This window comes from Diorhabda carinulata, chromosome 12, assembly GCF_026250575.1.
Source record: "Diorhabda carinulata isolate Delta chromosome 12, icDioCari1.1, whole genome shotgun sequence".
Lineage (NCBI taxonomy): Eukaryota > Metazoa > Arthropoda > Insecta > Coleoptera > Chrysomelidae > Diorhabda > Diorhabda carinulata.
Window position 1 is genome coordinate 7,526,201 of NC_079471.1, and position 23,086 is coordinate 7,549,286.

Sequence of the window (23,086 nt, forward strand, 5' to 3'; positions counted from 1 at the left end):
AGCTACTGGACCAGATGACATTCACACCGAGGATATAAAGCTGTTCGAAGACGATAACATTGACGTGTTGGTAAACCTTTTTAACGACATTTTCAGCATAGATCACATTCCAAAAGATTAGCGCTACACAACTTTTATAATGATTCCTAAGATATCAGAAGCGGTAAAATGCAAAGATCATCGACTGAGTTATATGCTCAAGCTATTCTTCCGTATCCTTTACACAAGGATGTTCACAAAGTTGGAAGAACTACAGTGGAGTGACCCAGTTTGGTTACAAAAGCGGTGTGGGTATACGCGAAGCATCCAATAACGAGAAGGCGTTTGATTCCGTGAAGCATGACACTATGATAAAAACACTGCAGAGCGCCAACATCGACAGCAGAGATATAAGAATTATTCAAAACCTCTACTGAAACCGAAATGCACAGGTCGGGCTGAATCAGACAATCAACACAGAAGACTTCAAAGTATTAAGAGGGGTACGCCTTGTATTTTGTTTCCTATGGTGTTAAACCTCTTTGGAGGGAATGTCTTTGCTGGGGCTCTTGAGGGTTGTGATTATGGAGTTAAAGTTCACAGACAACGTATTCGAGATGCAATTATTTTTGGTCAAATAAATAATATTGGGAAATAATAAGGCTTGAAAATAAATGCAACAAAATCCAAGTATATGGCAATAAGTAGAAATGCAATTTTAAATGCTCAACTGCATATAGATAACACGCCTATCGAGCAAGTGAAGACGTTTAAATATCTAGGGATAACTATAAATGAGAAATGGGACCCTCGGTAGGAAATTGAATGCCGTATTGGACAAGCAAGACAGGACCTTCGGTATAGAATGGTCAAATGTTATTTGTGGTCAATTTTACTGTACGGCATGGAAACTTGGACATTAAAGGTACCGCCCATCAATAAACTAGAAGCCTTCGAAATGTGGACCATTCGAAGAATGTTGAGATACCATGGACAGATAGAGTGAGGAACGAAGATGTAATAAGAAAAGCGGGGACTGAGAGAGTTGTTCAACTTGATCAAGGTACGAAAGGTTGGATACTTGGGTCACGTTCTTAGAGGACAAATATATAAGGGGTTTTCCAATAAGGACTTGACTACTTTTTTTCAAAATAAAATGAAAACCATTTGAGATATTTCAAAAACTTTGTTATCGGGTTGAAGTACATTAAAAACATTTATGGATGGAACTTGCTCATATGACCACCGCGGGCACGTTTGCAGCGGTTGATTCGTTAGACCAAATTTTCCATGAAACGGCTGCTATTTCGCGTTCAATGTTGGCTTTGAGCTCTTCCAATGTCGTCGGCTTATTAGCATAGACCCATGACTTGACGTAGCCCCAAAGAAACAAATCGGGAGGTGTTAAATCGCACGAACGAGGTGACCAATCGATTGTTTCATTTCTTGAGATAACTTGTTCTTCAATAAATGGATTGTAACGTGTGCTGTGTGGCTTGTGGCGCCGTCCCTTTGAAACCACATGCTGTCTAAGTCCATATATTCCAATTCGGACCAAAAATAATCGATAATCATGGCGCGATAACGATCACCAATCACAGTAACGTGGCGACCACTATTGTCGACGAAAAAATATGTCCCTATGATGCCGCTGGCATGCAAACCGCACCAAACATTTATCTTTTGTGGATGATGTGGTTTTTTGTTAAGCACATGTGGATTTTCACCCGCCCAATACCGCAATTTTGTTTATTAACAAAACCATTGAGCTTCATCACTGAAGATGATTTTGCGATGAAATTGATCATCCTGGCACATCGTTGCCATAGCCCAAACGGACGTCGCTTCGAATGGTCGTCCATCGACCTGATCTTGTATAAGATCCTGACGCAATATTCGCCATAAAGTGGTCTTGGCGATGCCCAACTCTTGAGAACGCCGTGGAATTGACTGATTTGGATGATGAAAAGGTTCTGTCTACTGAATAAACTGACAGTGACAGTTCGATGTTTAGTGAAAATTGTCAAGTGCCTATTGGAAAACCCATTACAATACTCCAATTGATCATACAAGAAAAGATCGAAGGAAAGAGAGTCTGACCATAAGATAATCGCCAAGGCACTGTAGGTGCAAGGCAGTAGAAGAAGAAGAAATAGGATGGACGAAAAGTTAGTATTGAATTATATTGAATTATAGTCAACAACTGAGAAAAGCATTGTATTTTTTTTTTCACTAGACGGAAAAAATACAGAAGACGTTCTACACTTATGAGAAGAAAGTTAGAAAAGTGTTTAAAAAACATGGAGGTTGTAATTAGTATAAGAATAGTATGACTAGATTCGCCTCTTTACAAGAAGTACATAAAATTGGTACTATAATTGGAGAAAATAATGGAAAAAACAGTATTTAGAAACTTTGTGCGAATCATTGGTATTTTTAGGCAGGAAATCCATTGCTATAAGATACACCAATTTACACCGAATGTCTAGATTGAGCTTCAATTTATTATTGGAGAACAAATGAAGCTGCTCATTGCCAAAGAAGTTCGCTATTATAGCTGATGAGACTCGCTACAAACCAAAGCACGATAAAGTAGATGTCATTTAGTTTATGAGTCATATCTAGGGTTTTATCCAGCGAGGTAAACAAAGTTTCAAACCTTTGGCGGGTTATTAGTTTCCTGGCTTAAAGAAAACAATCTAGATGTACCACTTAAGCAAAATTCGGAGTGCCACCAACGTGAACCTATCCAGATTTTGTTTAAATATTATATTGTAGATACATGGACTTACCCTTTTGTGAACTGTGGTTAATTCACAAGATGTGAGAATTTCAAAAGATAAAGAGTGTCCAAGAAAGACCTTTTATTTAAAAAAAAATGTCTACCACACTTCTCGATTTATTCCACTTTAAAAGTTCTTATTAACAGTTTTTTTTCATCTATACGTAGGCTTAAATCACAATTAGCAAAGAAAGGTTGTCGCTATTGGTCTATCTGGCAAAAGAAATGTTGAAGTAGATATTTCTAAGTCAAAACAAAACATAAGGTTTACATTTTGTGTGAAATAGCTATTGTATTTGTAGTGCCTTCAAGTAAAATCTCAATAAAGTATTTGTTTAATATATTTTTTTCTTAATGCCTAGTTGAGTTAAGCATTCAAAAAAAACGAAAAAAACAGAGTTGATGCTAAACAAATAGATAATCGTTTTGTTGTCTGTGCTCGTGTTGTTACTATATATGATTTCTCATGAGAATTCTGATGTTCTTGCTGCTTTCTTGTCTTGAATGTCTGTCTTGTTGAATATGCTTCTTCTGTCCGATATTGCTACACCCAATTACCTGACTGAAAGTCAGAACGTGGTCTATAATTCGCTTAACTACTACCAATACCAATAATGTGTGACTAGACCTTAAATTTGCTTTCGAAGTTTCTCAATTTTATGGTCATTACACAAAAAAATTATTGTAAAGTTAATAAAAAACTGTTGAGAAGAAAATGATGATTTAAGACGTTTAAAAATCGGGAAATTATATAATAACAAATTTATGTACTACTGGAAGTATATTTTCACTCTCCTCCACTGGTAGGTATATAAATTCAAGTTTCAATTTCAAACAGCTGCAACCGTCAACCGTTACATCCACTTGTTCCTTTGTACAAGTGCACTTCTCTATTGAATTCAATTAACTCCAATCGTTAGATAACCAACACTACAGCGAAATAATATTAATATCAGTAACCTTCGATGACTAATATATATTCCGAGAATTCAATATTGAATTGTAAATGTATTTTAAAAATAATCTTTAGTGGTATTTATCACAATCAAATCACAGGGAGCACTTCGGGAATATTCGGAGGGACTCGGTTATTTGGTATTCTAATGTAAAATGAGAAACCACAGAGTCGGACCGCACCGAAACTATAAAATTTGTACGCAGTGTTTTGTAGAATTAGTGTAAATCAATATTAATAACAGGCTTGAATCTTAGCAATTCCTCATAGTTCAAGATATGAAATTAAAAAATTTTATTTGTTCAATTTACTTAAATGATTTAGTATAGTTATATTTCTTTGTTTGTTGTTTAACAAAACAGCCCCCTTATATGAGAACTATAAGAGGATTCGCAAGGAGACGCATGGGCTTTAAACTTCCCATTGAAATGCTCATTACCAATATGGCGATTCAATAACGTCAACTCAAAGTAAGCTTAACGGTATTGTTTGGTGATCATCAATTTTTTTGTTATAAAATATATTTTAAAACTTATAATGAATTGTGTACATTGCCTCAGTGTGCTAACACTTCATTGAAGTCTCCTGAAAAACTATTTGTTCACGTATCTAGAGGAATAGAGGAACGAACAAAGTGGTTAGGGCTTGCTGAAAGAGAACCAGGGACTTCAACTTCAATGTTTATTTGTAAAGATTATTTTGATGTAATTATGGATTCTTATATTTATTTTTTTAACTTCACAATAAATATATATAACAACGAGAATTAAATGGGACATTCACTATTTGGTGACGTTATTCACAGCTAGTTGGTGCACTATCTGTTTCTGATCACATGACAAAAATTTCAAATTTAATGAATTTCTTTTATTTAATTGTATCGTTTGTAAGAAATAATGGGAAAAATTATTGACCTGAGAATTTTTTAGAATAAAAATCAATATAAATTTATTTTCCACCATTATCAAATACGCTATTGATGGCTTTATATAAAATTATATGTTATTGGTTAACCAGTAACTGTATTTTGAATTGGTTCAATAATAATATAATGTTAATAAACTATACATATTTACGTACTTACTATTAATGTTGATGTTTCTTAACATATTATTTTGGTTATACTGGGTATATGTGATCTGTTATGATTTTTTATTTGAGTGATTGAATTCGCTAACAACTCTTTGTAGTTCATACGTATCAAGAAAAATATTTTCCATGTAAAAACAAGACACATAATTCTACCTATCGCATCCAATCCGGCTCTGTTATCTTCTGGCGGTACCTCCTCGTGACGTATTCCGATTGCCGCCATGTAGACATTTTGCCAGCGTTGCCTAGATCTATGATGCAAGCTACAAGTGGTTAAAAACAAAATTTTGACGCCTTTTAACCGGTATGTTGTTTTTTACGTGCGATGAACTACATAAACAGATGAAATATTGTGCCAACGAAAGTTCGGGCGGTTCAAAATCATTGTGTAGTGTCGGATTATGTAGTTAAAGTGCAATTTTTTAAACTAGTGCCTGTTTTTTCGTGTTTATGTGTTTATTTTTGGAGTTTATTAAACAATTGTGTATCTCAACAGGTAAATTATAACTAAACCATTATTTGTTGTACCGTTTCTATGCATCAGATACAATACAACTCTTAGAAATTAAAAATAAACTGATAATCTCTAACATAACCTCAAAATCCAAACAAGAATCTTCAATGTACATATTAAAAGTTATTCGAAGCTATTAATTCTTATAACTAACAACCAGAAAATAGTTTCATTTTGAACAAAATTTAAATGTGCTTTCGTACTCGAAGTATAAACTTATTATAAACATTTTGTATAGCTATTGGATCCCATGCATAAAAAACGGTCCATAACAGTACCATTGCCGCTGGTATTTTGTTGTAACCTCGAAAAGTAAAGTCAAAGGTTAATGCCCATAATATTTAAGCTAACAAATTATTCTGTGTAAAATGTTTAATAATATATTATGTACGTGGTTTTTCAATAACATTTGCAATGTTATAAGTAAAACTATTTTTAAATATATGTTGTTCCATTCAAGTATTGCAGCATAACGTTGTTTTGGTACCGAGTGAACTTAAAAGTGAAGTAATATTTTGACAGATATACTGCATTTGTATAGTGATAACAACTTTTCGTAATTGGCTATTTATGTGTGACGAATGTATTTGTTTATGATTACATAAATTTAGGTCATTTTTTTATCAGTTGTGATGAAGATTACAAAGCATAGTCTATATATTATTTCATATGAACAAATATAGAGAGATTTATCATGATAATTTATATATACAGGATGTCACATGTTGCCTGCCGTATCCTTATAATAGGGTTAGTGAAAATTTTATAGATATGCTTCAAAATATATATTTTCGTGAATTGTGAATTGTTTTAAATGCCACTGGTTTTACATTTACATTGTACCGTATATCGTTGATTAACTATTTTAATAGAAAATATTTTTCTGGAACAAAATGTGAAAGTCTCTCATAATGTTTCCGATGAAAGTTAATTTTATAGGGATATAATTGATATTTCAACATCTTTTTAACAACACTCTCGACTGTTACGATGTCCAATTGAATGGTGGGGCTCTACTTGTACTAGCTATTCATACTCCTTCCTCTTCACCTGTGGTATTTGGTTAGCGTGACACCAAATTTTCTCATACGACCCCTCGGTTTTGTGTTATAGGCGTTTAAAGTTTCGAAATTAGAATTTGTATTTAAGTATATTTTCTAAATTGTACATTCGAATCCATGTAATGTGTTTGACGGAATAACTAATTCAAAACTACTATTTGAAGGCCAGGGGCGGCTCAGCACAATGGCTAATAATCTGTAACTTTTACAGGGATAGCCTTTACAATCTAAAGGTTACAAAAATGAAATTTTCAATCGATTTTTTAACAAAAAGATACCCTTTGTTCAATTCGATAAATTTTATGGTTAAGGAGATATGTAGATTTTTATATCGTTGGTCATGCCAAGAAAACCGTTTGATATAAAGAGACATTCTGAAGAAAATAATCATAAATTTCAATTATTTATTGAAAATACCTACAGCAGGTATTGAAACACAAGAAAAAATTTCTATTTGAACTTTATACTGTCGAATATCGGTTACTTCCATAAGGAAAAAATTGAAATGTAGAAAAATTTTGTTGATTAGCATCGAATTATCAAATAAAAACAAAAAAAACTATAATAAATGTTCGAAGTGGGCACCTTGTACTTCTACACACTAGTCTATGAAAGATATTTCTTTGAACTTGGAAGAGCATTCCAAGATTCTCCCTTATAGCGTCGCAATGGAAATAAATTTTATCGATCATTTCGTTCCTGTTTATTGGTGTTGCATACACCTGAAGTATTTAGGATATCCCCAAAAAATCCACAAAAAATTGAATCCATTGTATTTAGGGGAGCGTGGTGGTCATGCAAATGAACCTCCCGACCAATCCATCTATTAGAAAAGATGATTTTTTACATCATTTAGCAAGTGGATAGGGGCTACATCGTGCATGAACCACATGTCTCTGCGAATTTTCAGAGGAATATCACATAACATGGGTGGGAAAATATTTTCGAGAGATTCTAAGTGTCGCTGACCATTACCCACCATTCCTGCCCACACATTAACAAAATCGATGTTGATTGAACGTATCGTGCTTATCTAGAAACCAACGAGCGTAGGCCAACCTTACTGGATAATCCTCTACTTCCATGGCATGCACTTTCTGTATGTAAAAGGGGTGAAAAAATTGCTCCTGGAGAATCCTATGAGTAGTTGTCGTTGATACGTTAAATTGTAGTGACATTTTGTGAATGCTAGTTGTGGGATCAGCACCAACTGCATCTAATGCATTTTGCTCTAAAGCTCGTGTTCGTATAGTTCGTTTGTTGACCTTCGTCATCTCTTTTTGGCAGGACACCTTCTATAATATATATTTTTATAAAAAATAACGGAAACTAGTTTGCTTAATTTATGTAAGGTGCGATCAACCCTAACAAAAGTTACTACAGTCCGTGTATAATTCTGCCCGAAAAGCGCTCAGTATACAACCTTCTGGCTTCTGACGAGTTACCAGAAACCCAACCAATCTTTAGATTGTACAGGTTGTCCCTATAAAAGTAAGGGATTGTTAACCATTGGGAATGAGTCGCCCTAGGCTTTAAGATAGTAGTTTAGAATTATTTATTTCGTCTAACATACTACAAAAACAAAAACATACGTAATCATCCATAATCTTCGAATGTATAATTTAAAAGATATACTTCAAAAATATAAGGTTTGATTTCTCAAATTTGAAGTCTTATAACTCAGAAACCAGGGGTCGTATAAGAATTTTTTTCCTATGCCATAATTTTATTTTCCCGTTATCTACTCATGAATTTTTTGCATCAAGTCCCAAAACAGGGGTTAAGTCAGTGTTTCTGTTCAGAAAATCGACATTTTTAGTGAATCACGTATTTCTATAAAAATAATGTTTAACGCCTTTGCCTTTTATCAACTTTGCTCCAAATTTTGGATACATTCTCCTCCTTGTGGGTTTCGTTTCGTGATAATCCGTTATTACTGTATTATCGATCAGTTTTCTGTTAAATACTTATTCACGTAAGGATTAATTTTATCAAGGGTGTTATGTGTTGTTTCCGATTAATCGAGTTTACAATTCCGTAATCACTTATCTAGAGATAATCGACAATAATTCTATTTAAAGTTCCACTGATAAAATTTCCTAGTCGAAAACGTTTCACTTATTTCTTTATCCTGAAACGGAAATACTGGTATAAAGAAAATAATGAGATTTCAAAAGGAGTATTAGAAATATATTAGAAAAAGGTCCTGCATGATATATAGTCTTTAGTTATCTCTTGGGACATTCTATTTCGATTCGTCCTTTAATATATGTCTCTAGAACATGTGAATAACTGCTATTACATACAACGTTGCTAGTACTTATAGTGTACTAGATATAATCTAATTGAAATACAACTATTACTTGCTCAAACTTTATGGCAATTAGACAGAGATGGGCTTTATTGCCATTAGAAAACTTTACAATTTGATCGAAAAAGCATCAGAACTTTGTATTAGATAATATAAAAATATGTTATAACAATTTGACTTGAAATAGTAATTATAATATATACAGTGTGTCCACTGTCCATATGAAAAACTTTTTTATTAGTGGTTTTATGAAAAAAAGTTATTCTTGATAAAAAGTTCTGCACGGTCCAAAAGTTAAAATGCAACCATCAGATATCAATTTTTTAAAGCAGTATACGAGGGTTGTCAAAAAATTTGAATTAAAATTATATTCAAATATGCAATTACAGTAATTTATTATGGAAATTCAGGTTTTGTGATTATTTAATAATAATTCCTTATTATTTATTCTGGCGGGATAACATGTAACGCAATCTAGGATGCATGAAGTATGTGGTGACAGTGAATGTTAGAGTGAGTTGTTGTTTATAACATTACAATAAAAATGGCAAATTTACTAAATCGTGAAGAAAAAATAGAACTTGAGTTAATTGTTGGAGATAATTACAAAACACATAGAGTGGCCGCAAATATTTTTAATAATAGAAACATTAGGCATTCAACAGTTAGAAAATTTTTAAATAAATTTAAGGCTAGTGCAAGTATAGAAAATAAATTTAAAAATAAACGCCGAAAACGGGTTGCGAATGAAGACACTGAATTTGAAGTGACGCTTTCTGTCGTAGAAGACCCAAAAATGTCATTAAAAAAGGGCTCTGCAACCCAAACTACTTCAGTAAGTAAAGATACAGTGGCAAATATTTTTAAAAGTAATAAATATCGATTACGATATTATATTTGAATTCTGCGTTCTGATCCAAGGAAAGTTAGATGAATACCCGTTTTTTACAAGATTTTCTGATGAGGCAACATTTTCGTCAAACGGAACCGTCTCATCACAAAATCATCACTGATGGTATAACAGTTATCCAAACTTTGTAATAAAAACTCGGAACCAATATTCTTTTAAAATGAAAGTATGGTGTGGTGTGTACAAAAATAAATTAGTTGGACCTTTTTATTACGACATTCCTTAAATGCCGCACAATACTTACTAACTACTAATTATTAGAAAATCAAGTCAGTGATTCTTTGCACGCCCTTCCGTTGTAAGAACGTATGACAATTTGGTTTCAACAAAACGGTGCTTCCATTCATAGTACATTAAACGTTAGAGTACTCCTTGAAGATATATTCAATGGGAAGGTGATTCACCGGTATTCAGATATTTCTGGCCTCCTAGGTCTGCTGATTTGACTCTTCTTGACTTTTTTTATGGGGTTTCTTAAAACAGCAGGTTTATTAGCGAGGACCATTTGATGATGTAGACCATTTGAAGAGGATTATTTATGAAGAATGCCAAAAAATTACTACAAAGAAGCTACGGAAAGTAATACAAAAGTTTGACAAAAGAACAATTGAATGTTTACAAAGAAAAGGTGGATATGTCTAAGCTGTAGGATGTTGAATTAAAATTTTGTTATGTTTGTTTCTGTTTAATAAATATCTTTTGTATGGATTATTAAATTTCTACAATAAATAATTATTATACATACTTTTAATTCAAAAAATTTTTGCGAATTGAATTGCGAAAAATAAATAAAGATACTTTACTCTTGCACAAAATTCAAATTAGTTGACAAACCTCGTATACTACTCCAAAAAATTGATATCTGATGGCTGCATTTTAACTTTTGGACCATGCAGAACTTTTTATCAAGAATAACTTTTTTTCATAAAACCGCTAATAAAAAAGTTTTTCCATATGGTTCCAACTTAAGTAGACACACTGTATATTATCTTACTTTACACTAAATCGAATTATGCCATTCTCTTGAGTCTATGGTAAATTGTAGGAGAGTTTGATAAACTCTTTGAATCTCAACCATTTTCAATTATGTATATCTAAGTAGTTTCTTTTTTATATTAAGATACGAGTGTAATACGTTGAGTACGAATCATTCTCGGGAACGTCCTTAAATGTATGCTAAAAGGGTTTTGCCTTTCAAATGGTAATTTGAATCCTCATTTTATTGTAGAAAGTCTAAAACAGTTTTGTTTGTTATTCTCTAGTTAGGTAAAGTGCACTTGACAATCGTTTCAATGCCAAGCTCAAAATTTCCGGATAACTCTAAAATAATTGGATTTGATATTGATTTAGATAATTAATAAATTTTGTGTATATAAATAAACCGATATTAAATCATTGTATTTCTAGTTAATTTCCTTAATTTACACTTAATTATTAATCTGAATGAAGTACTTATCCACTATTAGTGTGATTAAGATCTAGATTTACGAGTATTTATATTTATTTTTTTAATCTAATAATGAGTGGAAATTACCAAAAATATTTTATTTAAGCTGAAAAACAATAACAATACGTTACTCTTAGTGTCGAGAAGAGTGAAGAGGTAATACAATAAACAAAATTCGATAACTTAACTCACTATATATATATACGAGGGGACACCCAAAAGTAATAGGAATAGCATCGCCATGGGTGGAGCTTTTGTAGTACCGATTTCTGCCCCTAGGGCCTGTCTATCGCAACTCGCCGCCAGTTCAGTGCTGCGCGGGCCGTTCACCTGCCACGTACTGTTCGTCACTAGTGACCGTTTCTGCTAGTGCTGTTTCACTTTTTTTATGATGACAAAGTGAATAAACGTGCCGCTGTGAAATTTTGTTTTCCCTTTGGGTAAAAACGCTGCTGAAACTGTATTAATGTTGAAAACTGCTTACAAAGATGATGCTATGGGGAAAACTCAAGTGTATGAGTGGTTTTTTCGATTTAAAAATGGCGACATGTCGATTGATGACAAATCTCGCTCTGGACGTCCATCAATTGACCGAATCGATGAAAATGTTGAAAGAATTCGAGAGCTTGTGCGCACAGACCGCCGATAGACAATTGATCAACTGTCTGAAATCAGTGGAATATCTTGGAGTTCGGTTCAGAAAACACGTGGATGGTTCTTCCACGTTGACAACGCACTTGCGCACTCAGCCATCACTGTTAGCCAGTTTTTGGTTAAAAATAACATGGTTCCGCTGCCCCATTCACCTTACTCGCCTGATCTGGCTCCGTGCGACTTATTAATAATTTGCACGAATGAAAAGAGGCATGAAAGGACGGCGATTTGAAAACATTGAAGACATCAAGAGCATAACGGAACAGGAGCTTGCAGCCATCTCTTAAGATGAGTTCAAACAGTGCTTCGAACAGTGGAAGCACCGCTGGGACAAATGTATTACTTTTAATCGAGAGTATCTTGGAGGGGATAAGGCTGTTTTGTAAATATTTGTAAATATATAGCATTTAAAAAATAATTCCGTTTATTTTTGGGTACCCCTTCGTACATTAACAAAACAATATACACAAAATATATACAATGAAAGATCAAACGCGCGGGCTGAATCTCTGGAAACGGCGTAACTTCGCTGATATCTCAGCGTAACAGAAGGATACCGATATATATTGGTTTTACCTAAAAAGTGTATCAGGTATATCGGAGAGGAATCATTTAATTGTATGCTATCAAGACATTAAGAAGGTTACTTGGAATTTGCTGGGTCAGGTATCGGTCCGTCAGGGGTGGAAGGATTAGTGTTTTGTCGAGGAAGTTTTTCGCGGTTTTAAATATTTTTAAATGCAAGGGCACATGGCGTATTGAAATAATATAGTAAATAGTAAAAAGTAATTTGAAAGACGATAAATAATTATTTATAACAGAAGAGATGTAAGTAGCGTTTACTAGTCAGAAATTTATAGAGTAATAAAACCTCATTAGGTATGCAAAGGGGCCACAGAGTGTCCTAACGAATATTAAAGCCATTTTTATAGTTTGGCATTGATTTCATTGTAAAATTCTTTCTATTTATCAAGTGCAGGTAGTCGATATATGGGTTTAGCCTATTGTTATCCATTCATAAATACTGAAAATATGTGTGTCGGTAGGATTTTCGTAAAAAGGAAAGAATTTTATTTTAACAGAATAAAACTAATAGAAGGTTAAACGGTACCTGTTGAACAAAAAACGTAACTGTATCATCTACTACCTAAGTAATCCCTACACAATATTTCGATATTGACACTTCAGGCCAGAAAACATACTTTTCCTAATTCTCTTACGCATTTACTTGAAATTTTAATATTACAAACAATACTATTTCAAGACCGATACCGACATTGAGCCGAACTGGACGGAATTCCCCATTTTATTACTCTATGCCTTTCTGAAATAGACTACAGCGATGGGTGGCTATAAAGTTCGAGATATAATTGACTTGAATGAAATGTCAATGGGAATAAATAGTCTAGTGTATAGATTATATAATAAATTTTTTATATTTTTCAATTTACTTCCTACTTATAAGAAATTTTTTTAATCGACGTACTTGCTTTTGAAACGGTAGGCGGATGGCTATTTCTAGGAATCTAGGAATTTTTTTAGTAAATTTCCTCTTTAGAAAATCATAATAATAAAATTTTGGGATAATTAATTTATAAGATAACTAGCGAATTAATCAGGACCCACGGATTCATATCTCGACTAGTCGAGAATGATTGCGCATCAGAGATAGCGAGGAGTGGGAATAAAGTTTGAGACTTAATTGCCTTAATTCCAACGGGCGTAAATGCTATAAAGTGTATAGAGTATATCATAATTTTTTTAGATTTCTCAATTTACTTTAAGTAATTTTTTTTATCGACGTACTCGCTTTTGAGGCGGTAGGCGGATGGCTATTTCTAGGAATCGAAACTTTTTAGTAAATTTCGAGTCGAGAATGATTGCGGTTTAGAGACATTATTCACCAAATTTAGCACCATCGTGTCAACAATGGCGGAGTGTGTAGTGCGAGAGCTTTGCAGTCGCCTACAGCGCATGCCGGCGTAACGTCTGCACGGAGTGATCGGCCCTCGTATATTGATGTTAGAACATTAAATTTTCCCCATGACATAGAAATTAATCTATGTTTGTTAATTGCAAATGTATAAATCAAACTATCTCGCAAACTGTTAGTTTTATTTGATAACCACATCCAGTTTTCTCCTAATTTTTCCGAAATCTTTTTTTATCTTTATTCCGAGAATTATATATGTAGCCAAAACTTTTTGCTATCGTTGACAAAAACATAAATATTTTTTCCCATTTGTTAGCTTTACTATCGAGGTTACCTCGTGTTTTATACAAACGCCTGGATTTATTTTTTTTTTATTTACAGAGTTTTAAAAAAAATCTGGTAGTGTTCCGGTTCGTGTAGTGTAATTTATCGATATTTTATTATGAATTGTGACGTAAGTGTTTTAATCTCGGTGTAATATCCGTTTGTTTGTTTAAAACGTTTAGTGAAAATGACTACGCGCGGAAGAAAGAAAAGTAAACAAGAAAAAGATGGATTTATGAAAAAGGTCTCGTCTCTTTTTAATCTGGACGTGGTAAGTAATTTCACATACTATTTTAGGCTTACTTACTAATATCCAATTGCATTTTAAAGCACTGGATGTTAGTTATAAAGCGTGTTCCGAGACTTGATGCAAAAAATTGGGGTGTGAATAGTCGATTAACCGACCCCAAAACGTAAAAATCGGTTGGACATAGCGTTATTGGAGCGTTTGTAGACAAGCTAAAGAACCGTGTCACTTATCAATGAAAACGATAGCTAAATTGATTTGGGCTCCCTAATTGCTTCAGCCACAATTTTCTACGTATCTGGTTTTCAGCGTCTTTTGTCTTTTCTCAGACATCAAGAGAAAACTCGCTGGATATAAATTTTACGTCGATTAAGACGTTATCCTCGAGAATGAGGCGCTAAAGACAAATTATACTAAAAAAATTGTACCTAATAATCTCTAATATAGTTATATCGCCTTCGAATATTGAATAATGAAATCAGATTCAACAAAAAAAAATTATAATAGACCACTTTTTAACACACCAGTTAGTCACGTCTTTTATATAATAAAGCCAACTGAAAAAGGTTATAGTTACATAATCTGTAAGCATTCAGATTGTGCCTAGTTTATACAGAGTATTCCGGGACTTGGGCAAAAAATTCGGGAGAGACTAGATGACGTGAAAATAATGCTGCGACATAAAAAAAAATTCTCATTCGTTATAGGCTTTTAAACTTGCGAAATCGGAACTTATATTTAAGTAAATTTTCTAAATAATTAATTAAACATATTTAATTCAATAAAATTTATAGTTCAGGAGATATGTAGATTTTTAGATCGTTGGACGTGCCAAGAAAACCGTTCGCCATAAAGAAACATTCTGAAGAAAATTATCATGTATTAAAACGAAATCAAACATTTCTAATTGAACTGCGTACTATCGAACATCGTGTTTCTTGAATGTATTTTATATTTATATAGATAGAGATACATTTTTTTGCATTGTCGAATCATATTTAAAGGGAAGTAGCCAATATGTTAAATTGCGTAGCACAAAGTTACATAATAATTACGGAGTACCACAAGGTTCAGTCCTTGGATCGCTGTTTTAATTTTTGTATATTCTTAACTTACAATTTGCTAACCTTAAAGCACAGTACCACACATTTGTAGATGATACATTATTAGTGAAAATGAAAAAGAATTGGAAGAGAAGTTAGTAAATTGGAAAATGCATATAAATACAGGGCGGCGCAATAGAACGTGCATATCGCATGGTGTAATCGGCAGGTTTAAACTTGTGGCGACGAAGTTTACAGTGAATTTTAAAGTTGGATCTTAAACTGCATCCTAATAAGCTCCAGTTAACACAGGAATTAAAAGATACCGACTTTGGAGCAAGGTTGGAATTTGCTGAAGAAATGCTTAGTCGACTTTCCACTTTTGACAACATCCTTTTTTCATATGAGCCTCATTTTCATTTAAATAGGTTCGTAAACCGACAAAATTGTCGTTATTGGACCTAAAAAAATCCAAAAATTAAACATCAAAAACCACTACATAGTCCGAAAGTAACAGTATGGGCAGCAATCTCAAAGCAAAGGTATTATTTGCCCTTTCTTCTTTGAATATTCATGAGGATGAAACATCACCGTTAACACCGACAGCTATGTTGCGATATTTAGTTCCAGAACTTGCGAGATCAAGAATAGCGAATACGAGAACTTGGTTCCAACAAGACTGAGCGACCTGTCACACATCAAATTACTCTATGGTGGCTGTGAGACAGATGTTTCCTGCAAGACTAATTTCCAAAAGTGGTGATATCCCTTGGCTCCCACGTATTCCTAGCTTGACGCCTCTTGATTTTTTTTGTGGAGACACCTCAAACATAAAGTCTACATGAACAATCCGAGCGACATCAGTCAGACATCGAAATACCTGCCTCCACACGCCGACACATGTCGTAAATTGTTTGTTCTTGCTAATCTTATTCTTACAATCTGATTAACCGTAAACGATTTCTTTTCTTCCAGATTTTCCATACTTGAAACTAATTTTCTAACAGTAATGTTTATACTTGGGACATTTGACAACTGCCATATTACGAGAAACATTTAATAACACCCCCAACTCTCTACAAGTGTCCCAACACCCTTATAATATTCATATAATATGCTGGGTGAAAATAAAATCATAAAAAATTTTCCATTTATCCAGATTCTTTCCATTCTAACCCTTCTTGATTAATTATATAGACACTAATAGAAATGCAAATATTTGCAATCCCTATAAACTCGAAATCCAGTTAATACTTCATGGCTGCTTATACGGTTTCTACAATTTCATATATTATACAGGCAGAAAATTACTTTTTCACTGTACTTAATCCCTTTGTTCCCTTTTTGGTTTTATTCAACAGTTGATCCTTTACTTGACACTATATTTGCCCATACTCGTCCTGTTCCTATAACCTTAAATACACTACAAAGGTAGAACACCCTTTTTTACCCTACATAATCCCACTCCTCTCATAATCTCTTTTCATGTAAATGAGCGCTTTTGGTGGGCCTACCAACCACAGAGGAGTGGTTTTACTTTCCCTTGTTCATTCATTTAGTATTAATCACAGCTACCATATTATTAAAAAAAATTGTATATACACACCTTAAAGTTATTTTCTGCTATATAAAAGAAATAAGCTAAAATTTACGTTAAACTGTAATTTTAACTTATTAATTGTTATTATCATCATTCTCTTATCAAAGGAGAGGAAAGTAAAATTTGAGGAGGCCACAGGAAACAGTCCCACCTGATATTTGGCTAGAAATCTGCAATATCTCAACCACCTCTACTTCCCAACCACTTATTACATTCTTCTGTAAATAGATAAGTCTTAGGTAGACGTGCCAAAGTAGAGGCGACCAGATTCTTTGTAGGACCTGTAACCCTCTGTCGGTTCAGCTACAGGACAATAGAGATCATACTGTAAAAGGATATTGATAAAAGAATAATCAGTTAGTAGTATAATTTACAAGTGTGAAAACATGCAAAAATACTGACTATCCCATGAAATTATTGTTTTTAAAAGTTACCCTATGATTTTATAACAACCCCATTACAAAAACCAGTTACAGAAAAATTGCATGAAAGCTTCTTATAATCTACAAAATGGGAGAAGAAACCAGCCGACGCCGTAGGTTTCCAATTGAAATTAAAAGATTGAATATCACCTTAAACCATGAAAACAGACTTAGTTAATTCACCAATTGTTGATTCCTGAAAGACATTGCTGGATACCTCCTCGGGGCAGTAAAAATAGAGAACACGAAACAATTCTAGGTGAAAAAGTTAAGAAGACTGATTTGAGACAAGACCACACCACTCAGGACCGGTATAAGTATGCCGAAATTGTCGCCAACCTTCATTAAATGGAGATGGCACTCGAAGAAGGAGAAGATTTACAAAACAGGTTTGAATTTAATTATTACTGGGAGAGATCTATCTTTGTCGACAGATATTTCTCATCAGGAGCTTCGTTTATGAAATTATTGGGTTGTTAAGGTACGGAAAAGTTTGCCTTTCTGATGACAACGGTGAATTTGTTTATAAAAAAATCGAAAATGACACTAAACAAGACCTTATAACATTTATTACGAAATAATAGTGAGATTTTTAAGAATTTCAGGAAATATTATAGAAGATGGCGTTTACAGGGTGTGCGAGAAAGTAAACATTACTAATACATAAATTATAGGGTGAGTTTTATGTATGAATTAATTCAATTATCTCTGAAACAGTTTTGATAAATTTTTGTGCGCGAGGGTTTTATGATACGGCCGATATTATGTTGGTACATTGTTGTCAGATCTTTCTTTTTTCCGGAAAACGAATGAACTTTGTTATTTCAAACGGACCACCCTATATATTTTTCGCTTTTCGAAATTCTTGATAAATACTAAAATATTTATCCAAATCATGGTGCAGGAAACCTACAACAACTGAAGACAAATCTTTAAATGCTTGTGTCATGTTAGAAGTAGATCCACATTTGTGCGAATTTTAGAAACTTTGCAATACATTTTGCAACATCCCTGACCGCTAAATTCTTCTTATCTCTGTGGTGATCCGTAATTCCTGAATATTGGTAGTTTTTGTTTTATAAACGATGTTTTTTAATTGACCCCACAGGAAATAGTCTAAAGGATTCATGTCGGGTGATCGCGGGAGCCATTCGATAAAATCATGTCTCCCAATCCAACTTCTGGGAAATACATTATTTACATTACATTTACATACTTACTTGGATTTGGAAATATGCGAGCCAACTTAGGCATAATACTAATTTCCAATAAATATAAATACTCCGGACCATTTAAGTTACCCTCAATGAAAAGGGATATTGGGATGGGTGTGGCATCTTACGAGGATTGTTACGTGACCAGCATCTAGAATTATGCGAATTTAAGTTTCCATTAATACAAAAAGTGGCAAAACATAACATTAAAAAATTGGATCGTCTGTAAATTCTTCGCGTCTATCAAAATCGTCATCTGACAACTCTTAAACCAACGTTACTTTGTCTGGATGTAAATTATCATTACGTAAAATTTCCATTACGGATGTTTGCGAAATATCAAGTTCCCTGGATATTTGTCTAGTACTTAAGTGTGGATCGACTTCTAACAGGGCGTCCTTATTTGGTTTCGTTAAACTTTTTTCCTAATTTACTGACAGTAGATCTTGTTATGGGATTTCGGTTAGGATATAAATTATTATTAGACGTTTCTTGTTGACTTCTATGCCATATCCTAATATCAAAATATCAATTCGTTCTTATTCAGATAAACGATCCATTGTGACTTCCAATAAACTTCAACAATAAAAATTTATTGAAACATTAAATTTGTTATTGTAGCGTTCATAGCCACCAAAATTTATTATTTTAACTTCGGCGGAGATAACGCAAATGTAGCTAAACTCCGAAATAATGCATTTAAGTATAGGGAACATTAGATGAAAAATATTAAGGTTTCTTAAGGATTTCGTAAAGCGAATAATATATAGGGTGATCCATTTAAAATAACCCTTGTACACAAATCTTTAGAAAAATCGTACAAGCCGTTTCCGAGATAATTGAGGCGTTCCATTTATAAAACTCACTCTGTATATTGAGGGAAATGAAGGATTTTATTTAAGAAAAACTAACGTTACAGCCCTCGTAAGTAGAAGATTCAATCATTTATGACCAAATTTTGCGCGGAATGACAACAAATCAAATTAATATCCAAAATAATTTTCCTGAAACTTCCCATTCTACGACGCCAAGGATTATCATAGAGAATTCCCGTAAACTACAAAATTAACATTGACGCACATTATACAGTTAAATTTGATGCACGTAGAAGTAATAATAGAGTGAATATGTGGGCCTATTAAACATGTGGTTAGGAAGTTGAAAATCGCATCTTCCTTCGCGCACGTGGAAGTTTATCTTTATTGGTATTCGAGTTTCCTCAAATTTATTTTCTAAATCATTGGAAACATGTTAAAACTAATTAAATTTGGAAAAACTATTATTATTTACTGGGCACTCGGATGCATGGTGAAATATGATAAGATGCTAGAAATTCTGAAAAAGTGACCTATAGGTCAATAAAGATATAAGCATTATTGCTAATCTGTACAGGCGCGGTTTGATGCGTCTCTCGCTGGAGTAGATGAATATACAGGGCAGTCAGGTCAAGTAATTCCGCAAAATTACAAGGGAACGAAAGAAGCTGATGGAGCAATGAACGATGATAGTCCATATCCACTTGGTTCTTATGTAAGTTATTCTTATAGGCCAGAAAATACTTGTCGGATGGAAGCAATAAAAATGGTCAAGAATAGCGTGCAAAATTTCAAAATTGTTCCTAGACTATAAATGTACGTAAAGAAAGTCAAATTAGAAAGAAAAAAATATGAAAATTTTTTAATCAAATCTTGTGCATTGTGTAAAATCAAAAAAAAAACGGAAATGATTCAACTTTTTCCTAATCCATTCGTGTTCTTCTTATTTGCAGCTTTTATTTATGTGATTAATGGAAATAAAATCAAATTCGAGTAAACTTTTGAATAACTTTTATCAAATTAAACAGTGGAAAATTCAGGTACCATCTCGCGTAGTAGCTAAGTGTAAGCTGTTTACATAAGTCAGACATCTTAGTACTTAGAAAATAGATGAATAATTCATATAGATGAAAATGGTAAATCATTCAATCATAAAAAAATACTTGAACAGTTTTGACAAACTTTATATCCTCAATTTTCTTAATACTAATATAACTCTTAATAATTTGAATTTATTTTTGATTTTTAGAGATAAAAAAATATTCACAAGAATATGTATCGTTCAAAATTAAGTCCTCTCATCCACTAACTTAAATTTTATACCTTTCTTCGTTGAATACTAAGTGAAAGCAGCGAAAAAAATTATTCACAAGAATATGTATCCCTTAAAATTAAATCCTTTCATCCACTAACCTTAATTCTATACCTTTGTTCCTTGAATACTAAGTGAAAGCAGCACCCTCAATCAAATGGAACAATAAATTGAGTCAGGAGGTCAATTCTAATCAATTTTCATCTGTTTAAGTCGACACAAAGAAAAATACGTGATGTAAATTTCAAATTTAAGCTCTTTTCTTTAGAGCAAAAAAAGGGTCATAACCGTATCGTATATTTTCAACTAAATAAAAAAATTGCTTTCGTTTTCTTTATAAATATATTCATCGCATTACATCACAAATTATTTTCATCTTCTTTACGTTTAGGTTCTGGCTATTTTTAAGGTTTCAATTTTATATTGACAGACACACACAGTTATGATACAGTCTGTTAATCAATTTAAAGCTTTCTAAAACACTATTTTTTTGTTTTGTCTTGTGATGCTTAAATAAACAAAGATGATGGTTTTCCCATGCGAAAACACGCAACGTTTAATTGCCAATGCGCGAAACAGGGAAACTCCAAGTTGATTCAGTAAACTTCCAACGACTGGCCTTGCGATTTATTTATGGTCATCGCTATGGCCAGACGTACCGGAAATTGTAAACGTTTAAAATCGAACGTTAAATCCGTTGGTGTCATCGTATACGCGGGATCAAAACATCCTCTCCTTTGTATTTTCCCTTTATGATTGTTCGCAATTCTGAAATAGCAATACAACTAATTCTTGATCTGTCTCTCTCTGTTCATCAGTGCGGTTAGTACGTGAGGTAGCTCTCCGCACATTTGTTTGATTGCAACGATCTGGGCCTGGTCGTCTTCTCCTAGGAATCGTAAATTGTAATTAATCAAAGTGAGAAAAGATATCGCGCATTATCGCAAGGATCACCGAAGTAAAGAAAGTTCCTTTGTCTGAGGTATCGATCGACAAATGTCAAATATTACAGCTGGGTTCAGAAATTTAATTTGTGACCAAACATCAAGGAAAAACGAAATTGCTTCTCTTTCACAAATAATTCGGGACCAAAATTAGCCAATAAAAAATTGGTAATGATAAGGTGTTTTGTACAAGTCTAGAGAAAATTAAAAATCGCGAAAATGTGAATATGAAGCTGATGCATTTTGTTATATACAAACTTAAGATCTGAAGAAATCGTTTACGGTTAATCAATTTGTCAGAAAAGGAAAAGCCAGACAAATAATTTACGATATCTGATGGCGTGTTGAAATAGGTTTTTCGATTGAAAGAAAGTAAGGATCAGACAGAAAAGCAATAAAATAACAGAGATTCTTCGATCGAAGCGCATCACAGTAAACTGGGTGTCAGTTTGCAAAAACTGGACAGGAAATTAAAAAAAAAAAAAACAGAAAATACGTAAGCAACATTCTAGGAATAGAATAAAGTTCAAAAATCAAGAGAATCGGCACCCAAAGTTTCTGAGAAGCCACAAATGGAGCAAAAATCAAAACTTAGAAGCTTTAGTGACAATGAGTTTTCGCTCGCTAAAGGTTTGGAAAGTATTATCGACGACTAGTTATTTTTGACGGAGTGAAAAGTGGAATGATAAGACTTGTTATTGTCAGTAAGACGACGAAACAAATTCAGTGTATTTATTCCAAAAGACATAAAAAGTTCAACTCAAAAGTGTTGGTATCGTTGGCGAGAAAGTATCTCGTGGTAAAACCGCAAAAATATATGAAAAAGAGTATTAGATCTAGATTGATGCAGTTTATGAAGAAAAAGCATCCTGATGGAAATTTTGTGTTTTGACCCTATAAGGCAATTGCTCATTATGCAAAAGACGTTGTTTTTTGCAGATTCAAATACTCCTATCGAACGTTTTTGGCGAAATTTTAAAAGAAACTTATATTCTGAAGCAACTACACATTTAGAATTAAAAAAGAGACTTCAAAGCACACCCTAGATTAATTATTTCATAATTTAACGCAACATTTAAAAACAAAAATTAGTAATACAAGTGTAGTAACCATTGTTTCATAGAGTAAAGTGCAAATAATTTAATTAAAACGAAAAGTTTGTACGGATATTTTATTCCCACACCCCTAGAACTGTCCAATTAATGATGTGAAATTTTGACGCAGAGACATAGAAGTTAATTCTGTACACACATAAAAAAAACTGTCGAGATTGTTAGAACAAGTGTGTGGCACGTTTACGATGTAATTAACGTACAGTAGTTGAATGTAATAGTAATATAGTCGTCTTAATGAATTTATTCAACAAAAGACATCAATATGAGGTCAGAAATGATTACGTAGCTGTCACAAAAAGCTGGAAGTTATATATTTTATACTGAAGAACCCAGTGCTTACAGCTGATCCATTAATCTCACTCCTTTACAAAAGTCTAGAATGTGGAATGGCTTTAATTGACAGAGATCTTCG

The 23,086-nt window shown here is 33.3% G+C and overlaps 1 protein-coding gene across 37 annotated transcripts in view; it reads left to right on the forward strand.

Annotated features, from left to right (window-relative positions):
• The window catches only part of LOC130899969 (disks large 1 tumor suppressor protein), a 1,257,949-nt gene that overhangs the window by 952,470 nt on the left and 282,393 nt on the right, over window positions 1–23,086 (forward strand). Inside the window, exons 1-2 of one of the 37 annotated variants that reach the window (XM_057810232.1) lie at window positions 5,000–5,304; window positions 14,020–14,233. The exons of 35 other annotated variants lie outside the window; for them this stretch is intronic. In XM_057810232.1, the coding sequence (XP_057666215.1) occupies window positions 14,150–14,233 (84 nt within the window). In that variant the 5' untranslated portion in view covers window positions 5,000–5,304; window positions 14,020–14,149. Of the gene's footprint in view, window positions 1–4,999; window positions 5,305–14,019; window positions 14,234–23,086 lie in introns of those variants that run through there. One more of the 37 variants, XM_057810231.1, reaches the window with a different exon arrangement.